This window comes from Betta splendens, chromosome 2 (genome assembly GCF_900634795.4).
Source record: "Betta splendens chromosome 2, fBetSpl5.4, whole genome shotgun sequence".
Taxonomy (NCBI): domain Eukaryota; kingdom Metazoa; phylum Chordata; class Actinopteri; order Anabantiformes; family Osphronemidae; genus Betta; species Betta splendens.
This window is the reverse complement of record NC_040882.2, coordinates 28,144,097-28,155,938: the sequence shown is the minus strand read 5'-3', so window position 1 is coordinate 28,155,938 and position 11,842 is coordinate 28,144,097. Positions and strand designations below refer to the sequence as shown.

General features: G+C 47.6%; 1 protein-coding gene across 2 annotated transcripts; it reads right to left on the bottom strand.

Annotated features, from left to right (window-relative positions):
• Window positions 1-1,556: 1,556 nt before the first annotated feature.
• On the bottom strand, window positions 1,557-11,534 carry LOC114851258 (cysteinyl leukotriene receptor 1-like). Of its 2 annotated transcripts, XM_055514435.1 has the most exons (6): window positions 11,390-11,522; window positions 9,969-10,119; window positions 6,499-6,691; window positions 4,151-4,318; window positions 3,802-3,969; window positions 1,557-3,456 (listed from the first exon to the last, which is right to left on the bottom strand). In XM_055514435.1, the coding sequence occupies exons 2-6, from the start codon at window positions 9,973-9,975 to the stop codon at window positions 2,748-2,750; spliced, it is 1,245 nt and encodes a 414-aa protein (XP_055370410.1). In that variant the 5' UTR covers window positions 9,976-10,119; window positions 11,390-11,522; the 3' UTR covers window positions 1,557-2,747. The 2 variants fall into 2 exon arrangements, with proteins under 2 accessions (XP_055370410.1, XP_028998814.1); XM_029142981.2 differs by lacking the exon at window positions 9,969-10,119 and having other exon boundaries at window positions 11,390-11,534.
• Window positions 11,535-11,842: the final 308 nt, after the last annotated feature.

The following is an 11,842-nucleotide window of genomic DNA, read 5'->3' as shown; positions in this document are numbered from 1 at the left end:
TTTAAGTATCTTAAACTTAATCCTCCATAATGTTACTCTGACATGAAACCAACATAGTAGTAATTGTCTAGTGAATACGTTACTATTACAACATAACAATCCTCTACGGGTGTGAGAAAATGTTTTATGATCTTAAGTAACTAAATCCTATTGTTTAATACAATGACTTTCAGGAAGATGAGCTGTGTTGGCACAGAACAGAGACAATCTCCCACAGTGATGCTTCTAAAGGTTTCACGTTTCTTCACACGTTGTAGTCCAGTGCAGTTTTTAATGACACAGGTTAACTTCAACACAGCTTTCATATTGATGTTATATAATGTTGTTGTTAATGATGTTTATATAAGATGTTATATTTATATATAAAGTTAGTTATTTTTTCTTTGTTGGTATGTTTTTTTTGGTCATCTGTCTGTAGGTTTTTCTAGCATAGTTTTTATGGTTAGTAAAAAGTAAATAGTAGCATTGGTAAATAACCTAAAAGTTATCTCAGCAACTTCACATCTAATAACTTGCTTCCTCACATTCATGTTCACGTCAGCGTCAAACATCAGTGTGTGCAGAATGAGGCAGGAAACACCTGGCGGTCAGGAAACACTTATACAGACTCAGAGAACCATAAAACAAACCATGTAATAAATGTTTGTCTTTATGCTTTATGATAGAATTTGCCAGTTTGACCTTTGACCCCCTTCTGATTCTGAGTCACAGAGCAGTTCCACACTGTGTCCCTAAGGATTTCCTCCTGTGACGTAATGACGCAGGGGGCAGCTCCGCCTGAGGAGTGGTTTTAAAGAAATACGCACAATTCCCAGGGGTGACAGGGTCACAGTGTTCAGGTCAGTAGAAGAACTGCGCCCTCTGCTGGACTTACTGCCCCAAGTCTATCGATCATAACCAAGCGCTTACAAAGACTAATACACCCCATCTTTTATTATTATTATTATTATTATTATTATTATTATTATTATTATTATTATTATTATTATTATTATTATTATTATTATTATTATTATTATTATTATTATTATTATTATTATTTATTTCAGTAAAAGAATATCGAATAAGCAATATCACTAATAATATTTCAACTAAGTGTGTGTGTATGTGTATTAAAACAGCAGTTCTCAGTCATCCTAAATGAATTTCTTTCATTCACACTCTGTTCCAATCAAAACTAGACTGTGGACTTAAAAAATATTATAGATTTATTATATATCAATATTAAAAATAATGTCAACTGAGACCAGCAGAGGATGTGCGTTGCCTTTAAAGCTACGTTTTGCTACGTTTGAGTCATTGTGTCAGAAATGTCGTCTGAGTTTTAGTTTCTCATGTTTGTTGGCACATTTGAGTAAATCAAACCAGTGAAGTGCAGCTTTGGCTTGAAGACGTTAGAAGGTGCTGTGAGGTTTCCCTTTACGCCGCCAGGTGTCGCTGTGTCGCTGAGGCAAAATATTTTCAGAGCAATTAATCTTCAGGATCCAACAGAAAAACTCTGATATCTACATCATGTTACAGCTCCAGTGGTTCAGCTTCAAGTCAATGAAAACAAGGATGTTACATTCATATATTTAAATTAAGTCTCTACATTTGAATCATTTTGACGTTGACTTTTCTAATTTCTATACATTGTAACTCTTGTCTAAGTTAGAATAAAGCAGAACAGTTTAGTTTCCAGTAGCAGCAAAACGTCGTCATTAGCAGAAAGCAAAATTAAAACCAACACATTTATCAAACTAATAGTCTTTTAACGTTTCAACCACCTGCTGATCTGAATCCATGGCTGCACAACATATGATTTGTGTGATTCCAGGATGTTTTCGGTTCAGATCAAGGGAAGGTGTCTGATCTGCTTTAGACACACATGAATCCACCCACACTGTGTCACGTCCAGCCTCTGTATGATCAGTAATATGTAAGAGAATCCTGAAGTCCAGAATGAAGTCAACATTAATTAAAATCTGCCTTCAATTACAGCGCTTTACTCAAATCACTGAGCTGTAAAACAAAGCAGGAGGATTCATGTCTGTGTCAAAAAACCTGTTAAGGACAAACAACATCTGAAGAAATGCTCCAGCACTTAATAATAACAGTGTTTTGACTGATCGTCTGATTAAAATCAAAGTACTATCATTTATTGCATGTGGATAACGGTGGTTTTGTACTTCTCCTAATTACTGGAATTGTAGAAGTTTTTCTTTTTTTGCTGCTGCAGGTTCATCACTTGAATACGAGCCTCTAATGGGAGCTGGAGCCGCGTTCCTCAGGTTCTTTAAGAACTCAGCAAGCGAGCAGCGTGAGAGCAGCGCTCGTTCCCTGCGGAGCTTCACATCCAGACGCTTCCGCTGTACGTGACTGAAATTAATGCCAAAAACACAAACATGTAAACAAATGACGGACGGAGCAAAGGCAGCAGAGGAAGGCGGGTCTGGACCCACAGACTGGACTCCAGCACCGCACCTCACCCAAGCCTCAGTCTGCTGGACCGGCTGAGGTTGGTAGTGCGAAACCCGACAGGCTCCTGTTACTGAGCAGGAAACGACCGTCTGGACTCATTGAACAGCAGTGAATCAGAGGTGTCCGTCTTGTGTCCGTCTGTGACAAACAGACCACCAGCGGACCTTCAGCCGTGGCCCTGCAGGACATCTGGACCCAAACAAAGGCCCTGAGACCCGGACTCTGATGGACCGCACGGTCCACCGGCCCTGAGCCCCTCCTCAGCGCCCCCGTGGTGCTGCTGTCTGTCAGCGGAGGCTCCGCCTCTTCACCAGCGCCAGGTCGGGCCTGGAGGAGCCCCTCCTGCTGGACAGCAGCGAGTTCTGCATGTTCTCCCTGAAGCTCCTGGTGGAGTAGTAGTAGAGCAGCGGGTCCACCACGCTGTTGGACGCCGCCAGGCACAGCGTCACCACCACGGCTCGCTGCAGGGCCACGATGGTGCCGCAGCTCCAGCCGCTGCACACGGCGTGCAGGTGCAGCGAGCGGATCACGTGGTAGGGCAGGAAGCAGAGCAGGAAGGTGGCCGTCACCATGGTAACCATGTGCACCGAGCGCCGCTTGTTGTTCAGGCGGCTCTCTCTGGCCACGCTCCTGCTCTGCCGCCGGCTGTCGGGTCGGTCCGGTCGGTCCGGTCGGTCTGGTCGGTTCTGCTGGTCCGGTCGGTTCTGTTGGTCCACTCGGTCCGGTCGGCTCTGCTGGTCCAGTGGGTCCGGTCGGTTCTGCTGGTCCAGTCGGTTCTGTCGGCCCCATCGGGCCCCTCGGCCCTGCCGGGCCTCGGCCTGGGCTTTGACCTCGGGGTCCGCGGTGGCCGTGAGCCGGTGGATGAGTTTGCTGTAGCAGATGATGATGGTGAGGAAGGGGACGAGGAAGCCGAGCACCACGGCCACGTAGTTGAGGATGCGGACGCGCTCCCACGACGAGAAGTTGGACGGCTCGAAGCAACGAGGTCGGTCCCCCCTGAGGAGACGGAGGCAGCCGTTAATGGGGCCGGAGGTGTCACAGCATCATCACATGTGTGTGTGTGTGTGTGTGTTTGTGTGTGCTTGTGTGTGTGTGTATTAATATGAGTGTGTGTGTGTGTGTGTGTGTGTGTGTGTGTGTGTGTGTGTGTGTGTGTGTGTGTGTGTATTAATGTGTGTTTGTATTAATGTGTGTGTGTATTAATGTGTGTGTGTGTATCAATGTGTGCGTGCGTGTGTGTGTATTAATGTATGCGTGCGTGTGTGTATTAATGTGTATTATTGTGTGTGTGTATTAATGTGTGTATTATTGTGTATCAACGTGTGCGTGCGTGTGCCTCACCTCATGGTCACCCCATGTGACAGGAAGGGCATGGAGGACACGCCCACAAACACCCATATTCCCACACAGACCAGTAGCACCCGTGTGGTGGTGGCCAGCGTGCGGTGGCGGTACGGCCGGCAGACGGCGAGCCAACGGAGCACGCTCAGTAAAGTGAGGAAGAGGATGCTGAGGGAGGGAGGAAGCAGCAACAGTGACTCAGACAAGGAAATGAGGAGGATGATGTCGAGCAGGAAGGAGGCGTTCAGGGAACCGATACAGAGGAGGACGAGCTCAGACGCTCATCTTCCTCATTGACTGTCAGTGAGACTCTGGGTCCCGCCCAGAACCAGGACTGGCGCCGGCCTACCTGGTGTACAGGTTGACGTAGAAGCCGTAGACGCACAGTCGGCACAGCCAGTCTGGGAGGTCCCACGCGGCGTCCCTGAAGTAGTAGTTCAGACGCAGCGGCAGCGTGAGCGAGAAGCTGCCGTCGGACAGAGCCAGGTTCATCATCACCACGCAGGAGGCCGAGGTTCTGGAAGGACACACACGTCACTGCTCTGGACCCGCACAGGCACCGCCCAGCCGTGCTGGGGCTCATCACACGGGTCGCTACAGGACCGGCCGGCCGGTCGCGTCCAGAGAAGGTCAAAGGTCAGGACAGCAACATGGCGTGAGCTGTTCGTCAGCGTTTACACAGGGACGGCCTTGTTGCCAGGCGTTAGTCTGGTCCCTCGTGTTCAGGAAGCTGTTTGCATGGATGAGGTGAAGCCGGTCCCCGTCGCTGCAGCACCGTCCCTCATTTGTTTACTGTTGCCGTAAGCAAATCAGGCCCAGAGGCACAAAGTCAGAGTCACATCACCAGACAAAGGTGTCGGTGTTTCAGGACCTAGCTGGACCTGGCCCTGGACCTAGACCTGGATTTAGACCTGGACTTGGACCTGGACTTGGACCTGACCCTGACTATGACCCTTGACCTGGATTCGTACCTAGACCTGGACCTAACCCTGGACCCATACATGGACCTGGTCCTGGTCCTGGACCTGACCCTGACCCTGACCCCGTACCTAGACCTAGACCTGGACCCGTACTTGGACCTGGACTTGGACCTGACCCTGACCCTGGACCCGTACTTGGACCTGGACCTGGACCTGGACCTGATCCTGACCCTGACCCTGGACCTGGACCTGGACCTGAACCTGGACCTGAACCTGGACCTGGACCTGACCCTGACTATGACCCTTGACCTGGATTCGTACCTAGACCTGGACCTAACCCTGGACCCATACATGGACCTGGTCCTGGTCCTGGACCTGACCCTGACCCTGACCCTGACCCCGTACCTAGACCTAGACCTGGACCCGTACTTGGACCTGGACTTGGACCTGACCCTGACCCCGTACCTAGACCTAGACCTGGACCCGTACTTGGACCTAGACCTGGACCTGACCCTGACCCTGACCCCGTACCTAGACCTAGACCTGGACCCGTACTTGGACCTGGACTTGGACCTGACCCTGACCCTGGACCCGTAGTTGGACCTGGACCTGGACCTGGACCTGGACCTGACCCTGACCCTGACCCTGACCCTGGACCTGGACCTGAACCTGAACCTGGACCTGGACCTGGACCTGACCCTGACTATGACCCTTGACCTGGATTCGTACCTAGACCTGGACCTAACCCTGGACCCATACATGGACCTGGGCCTGGACCCGACCCTGACCCTGACCCTGACCCTGACCCTGACCCCGTACCTAGACCTAGACCTGGACCCGTACTTGGACCTGGATCTGACCTGGCCGCTCCATGCCTCCGGGTTTTCTCAGGCGTTTGGGGCTCCTTTGTCCTCGGCTGTTTGTGCAGACACTCTGCAGACGATGCTCTGGCTCGTCTACATGAATAGATCTGATGTCCACAAATAGATTAAAGCTTGACCCAAATACTTCTCTTTCCTCCAGAGTTTTGTAGATTATAGGTCCCACGATTATTAAACAGTTACAAACAAACCCCATGAGATCAGAAACAAGATCTAAAACACACGCAAAACTCGTTCAGACCTCTTGGTTAAACATTATTCTTATGTGGTTACAGGAGGCCAACGTTGACACTTGTTGCTAATGGACACATAAGGACTGTGTTTTTACTGGCAGCGGAATGAGGAAGCCTCAGACCTTCCAGGAAACAGAGGGTTTTTGGGGGAGGAGGCCTCTCCTGACGTGACTGTCAGAGAGAAGCCTGAGCCCAGTTCAATGTGGACCAGAGCCCACACAGACTGAAGGGGGACAAAGAGAAGAGACTTCACTAGGAGTGAATCTGAAACCGGTTCATTTGGTCCTAATCATGTTATCATGTCATGTCTTCATCTGATCTGACGGTGGAGCTCAGTAGAGACACTTCTACTGCAGCGACACATCTCAGACATCAGCGTGGTGGTTTCCATCAAACTGCTTCTCAGAAAAACACAACAACAACATCGTCATCAGTGATCCACCACCTCAAACATGCGCTCAGCTCATCGGAGGTGAAGGACACGTTCCTGAGGTGATGTGAGGTTTGAGTTGAGGCTCCTCTGAGCCTGTTAGCTTGAAGTGAAAAGCCCACAGTCCGACACTGCCCCCATGAATGATGCAGCTGTGTTCGGACGGGTCCTGTAAAGGCTGAACAGCCCACGGCTGAAGATGAGACCTGACAGAGTCCAGCGGAGCCACCGACCTGCGTCTGCGCTGCCTGAAGAAGACCACCAGGGCGGCGACGTTGCACAGAAACGCCACCGGGAACACCAGCAGGTATGTGACGGTGTAGGCGCGGTACTTGAACTCATCGTCGTCATGGAAGCACAAGGACAGTATCTCCATGGTCACAGTGACGTTTCTGCTGATGCCGCCAGCCGTCGTTTGCAGGCGTTCTACAAAACACAAACACAGACAAGCTTCAACAAAACGGGCGTGTTTTACCGGGTCAGAACTGGAGAAGGATCCAGAATCCACCGCTTGGCTGCGACTTCGCCCAGTCCGGATGTGACATCATGGCTGGTCTCATATCGTGTCTGGATCAGACATCATGGCTGGTCTTATTTTGATGATCAGTGTTTGCTGTGGTGGTGCGTGTCCTCAGCCTTTACAGACACTTACTTTACCAGTGTGAACAGCGGATCAGATCAGAAAAGGATCTGAAAGCGTCACTTTGTCTGACGGACCCTGAACGCACCGCAGAGCAGTCTGCATGTGAACAGAGGAGCGTGAGCTCGTGTTATGTAAAGCAGAGAAACGTGTTCCTGGACCGAACATTTGACTAAAGCGTGAACCATGTAAATGAGTGAATGAGTGATGTAACAGACAGTCTCCTGTTCAACTCGCTGGGATCAATAACGTCTAGAACGTCTTCACTGGAACTTACATCAGGATTCATCACCTCAGATTCTGGTTCATCCAGCTGAACGTGAGTCACAGCAGTGACTCAGCTGTTAATGCTCAAACCTGTTACTGGTCCCAGCTGTTAATGCTCAAACCTGTTACTGGTCCCAGCTGTTACTGGTCCCAGCTGTTAATGGTCAAACCTGTTACTGGTCCCAGCTGTTAATGGTCAAACCTGTTACTGGTCCCAGTTGTTAATGGTCAAGCCTGTTACTGGTCCCAGCTGTTACTGGTCCCAGCTGTTAAGGGTCAAACATATTACTGGTCCCAGCTATTACTGGTCCCAGCTGTTACTGATCCCAACTGTTACTGGTCCCAGCTGTTAATGGTCAAACCTGTTACTGGTCCCAGCTGTTAATGGTCAAACCTGTTACTGGTCCCAGCTGTTAATGCTCAAACCTGCTACTGGTCCCAGCTATTACTGGTCCCAGCTGTTAGTGGTCCCAGCTGTTACTGGTCCCAGCTGTTAATGGTCAAACATATTACTGGTCCCAGCTGTTACTGATCCCAACTGTTACTGGCCTCAGCTGGTAATGGTCAAACGTGTGACTGGTCCCAACTTTTACTGGTCCCAGCTTGTATTGGCTCTACAGTAGCTTTTATTGGTTTCAGTTGTCTCAGCTTGTTACTGGCTCTAGCTGTTAGTGGCTCTGCTGTTACTGGTCTCCAGCAGTCTCAGCCGTCACTAGTTTCAGCTGTTACTGGTTCTAGCTATTGGTTACTGGTTCCAGCTGTTACTAGTATAAGTTGTTACTGGTCCCAGCTCATACTGGTTCTAGCTCTTACTAGTTCCAATTGTCTCAGCTTGTTACTGGTTTCAGCTGTTAGTAGCTTTGCTGTTACTGGTTTCTAGCAGCTCCAGCGGTTACTAGTTTCAGTTGTTACTGGTTCCAGCTGCTACTAGTTTCAGTTGTTACTGGTTCCAGTTGTTAGTGGTCCCTGGCTATTCTGCTCATTTGTTCTCAAAGTAACAAAGTGCCTGTTGTTTGGATTTCTAATATGTCTTGTTTCAGTCCATCTTCTATGAAGCTGAGCTGCAACATAAAATGGACAGGAGTCCATAATCACTGATGTAAAACATTAACATGTGACAGGCTTTTCTATCACCAACGACAGACCTGTCATTATTTGTTGTTTCACTGTAATGCTGCTGTGATAAATAAACAGCAGGCGGTTTCTACATGCTGCCTGGTCAAACTTCAGGGTGTGGTCGACCACAAACACGCAGCAGGTTTGAACCGACACAACAAATACAACTGTGTTTGTCTCTTTTCATTCTTCAACAGCAAAGAAGAACCCATTTAACATCAGTGTCTGAAGCTGCTGCCTTTAGTCTTCATCCCTGTGGCCATGAAGCTTGTTGAGCCAAACAGATGATGAGTTCAGGGTCTTTACTGGTCGTAGTTTACTACTTTGACGTCATTTTGGTGGTTTTGTGGTTATTTGGTGTCTTATTAAAATCATTTAGTGTTTTTCATGTTTTATTGCCTTTTCACAGCCCAGTAACTGTGCCATGTGTAAGGAAAACAAACTAATGACAAGTTTATGTTCAGACCTTTAGCTGATGAAGGATGTGCTGATTTGAATAAAACAAAAACAGATCATTTCTGAACCTGTCTCCTGCAGCTTATCTTTGGAACCCAGCTGAAGCTTCCATGTGTTTCTCCGTGTGCTCGTAGTCTTTATTAGTTGGTTCGTTTCCTTCTGCTTTTTAGGCTCTCATTACATTTTGTATCTCTGTATAGTCGTGTCATTTTACTGTAACTGTGTTTAAAGCTTATGTTTCAGGGCTAATGTTTTTTCCACTATACAGCCGCTTTGACTTTGACTTCACCACTTGTTCAGCTCCAGCTCTACAAAGAGTCACTTAAGTTAAAAGTAACTAAGTAAAGAGCAGAGGAAAGAAGAACTTCAGGACTCACACTTAAACCAACACAGACGCCGGCTTCAGTTCAGATGGACATATTATAATATTAATATTCAACATCTACTGTGTAAAGGCCAGTTTGTACTTTAACTAAGGTTCTGAACTTTACCTCAACCCTAAGATGATAAACAAGCTTCACTAGAGAATGATTTTGTTTTACAGTAATTGAAACAAAAGAGTTAATCATTCAAGACTTCAGAAGGTCCCTCCACCACACACCGGTGAACATCCAGGGTTCAGACATTGAGTCTGAGGACACTGTTAAATAGTACAGTACAGGGCTGGATAGAGTCTATCCCAGCAGACAGGAGCCTAGATTTAATAGTCTTAAATAATAGTCTGTTTAGGCTGGGACATAAATACAATATTTAAATGCAATATTGAATGGGCTTAAATATCTCCTGTTAATAAAAGCAGTTTTCTCCCATCAGTCTTAAAAGTCGTGCAGGTTTGTAAAGAGAGCAGACACAAACACAGGCAGGAGGCTGGAACCGCACACCCTGAACATGTCGCCAGCCTCCTGCAGAGCCACACAGAGTCAGAGCTGATGAAACGGCTGCCTTTTTACTGTTCTTCCTTTCTGCTGAACTGTGTAATGTCTCCTTGCTGCTGTAGACAATTGGATTTTCCCATTGTGGGACGAATGCAGTCCTTGTTATCTCATCTTATCTTAAAATATCTTTGACAGTGAATCTGACCTATGATTCACCTGACAGAGGCTTAAACATCTGTCGCTCAGTGAGATGTAACAAACAGTAAATCTAAAGTCTAGAGCTCCTGACACGAGCAGAGGCTTCGCTTCTCCCAACAATCGGACTCATATGTACAGAAATTGGACTCACGGTTCATGGTGTCAGGGCTTCATCCAGCTTCATGGTTCATCCATGTGTGTCATGTCCGCTCTGCCTCTGACATGTGGGTGTGTTAAACGCCAGCGATTCCAGGGAAGCAGCAGTAAACAGAGAGCTGGCCGGACGCCAGCTGCAGAATGAGCTGCAGAAAGAGCTGCAGAATGAGCTGCAGAATGAGCTGCAGAAAGAGCTGCAGAAAGAGCTGCAGAATGAGCTGCAGAATGAGCTGCAGAATGAGCTGCAGAAAGAGCTGCAGAATGAGCTGCAGAATGAGCTGCAGAATGAGCTGGGTCCACACAGATCACACAGCGCCACCAACCAGAACCACAACCAGAACCAATGCTCCGATCCAAACATCCATGAAACTGAACCGAACACACCTGCTACTGTATGTTTAAACTGTGAACACGCCCCTGAACCTTCACAACAAAAGCACCTTTAAGAAGCGACACGTTGAAAACATCAACACTTTATGAACAAATCTGCTCATTATTTCACTTTCATTGAGACGTTTGTTTTTATTCAGCTTGCAAACATTCTTCACAGGTAGAGAACGTTCCTACATCATAATCAAACCATGTGCAGACATTCCTGTCTGACGTAGCGTGAAGTGAACAGCAGCAATGTGACCAAGCAGGAAAGAGTCACTTTCACACGCTCTACGATTCAGGACAAACTAAACGACAGCCCGAGCCTTTGTTACCAGTTTGTTTATTTTACAAAATGAAACTGCTAATATTAAATATTTAATGCTAAAGCCAAGAAGGTTCTATGCTAAAGATAATATGGTTCTATGCTAAAGCTAAAAGGGTCCTGTGCTGAGGCTAAGTTGCTTCTGCTGGAGTTGGGTGAGTTTGGAGTGAACCTCTGCAGGTGTGTGGATCGACAGGGCTTCGAGTACTGTTTAGCTGAAGTCTGACCTCTGCTGGGAAACACCATGACCCACAGAGCATCACTACCTTTACCAGTTAAGAGCAAGAAATAAGATTCACATATGAACGCAACCATAACAAGATCAAACCAACAGACGATGATGAAGGTTGTTGTTAAACGACACAAAGTGATGCAAAGACCAAAACCACACGAGTGAGCAAAAACAACAAACCAACAGGATCAAATGGAAAGTGCAAAACACACAAAACTCCCACTGGCCTCAAAGCTCCAAACACAGTCTGAGCCAAACAGGGTCGAGCGTGTTCATCATCTCATCAAACGGGTCCGTTTAAACCTGGCTCTTACTGTCTGCAGTTTTAACCTTAGTCTCAACTCTTTAGATCAGATGGAGACTAGGTCATCATCACGTGCAGCTGTGTTACAGTCTGAACCTCAGTGTAAGTGAATCTGACTGAACTCAGATGAAAATAAAAGCCAGAGCAGCGAAACCAGAACAGTTTGTTAGTGAAAACACTCACCACAGCAGCTGTACATGGCGTCGAGTCTCATCAAACCTGAACCTGAAGCCGCGTGTTCACACTACGAGCAGTGGCACCAGAACCTGAAGCAGCGGCGCCGCCGCCCTCCGGCCTCAGGCTGCAGCAGGTCTGAACAGGCAGCGAGTGCAGGGAGCGCTCCCTGTCATCAACAGGAAACAGGCCCTGGTTCCTGCTGCTGAGGTTCCATGTTCTAATGAGCCTCTGCATTTGGACCAGTCCATCAAACAGGAGCCCTTTATTCACTGTAGTCCATCGTTTTCTGGAACAGCTGATAGCGCTACATTAAACAAACCAATGACTCTGATGAAGCAGGTGGAATAAAGTGTGACGTGTTTAAATCAGGGAAAAGTGTCAAACGTCTGCAGGAAACTTTCACAAACTTCCAACATCGAGCTGCTGATCTCACTTCAACTGTCTTCAGGAGTAAAACTC

Bases quoted from the DNA above. Each gene is read 5' to 3' on its own strand.
- LOC114851258 (XM_029142981.2), bottom strand. From the start codon at position 11,420: ATGAGACTCGACGCCATGTACAGCTGCTGTG. The intron at 6,692-11,389 runs GTGAGTGTTTTC...TGTGTTTTGTAG, and splicing joins CGCCATGTACAGCTGCTGTG to AACGCCTGCAAACGACGGCT. The intron at 3,970-4,150 runs GTAGGCCGGCGC...TCCCTCCCTCAG, and splicing joins TACGTCAACCTGTACACCAG to CATCCTCTTCCTCACTTTAC.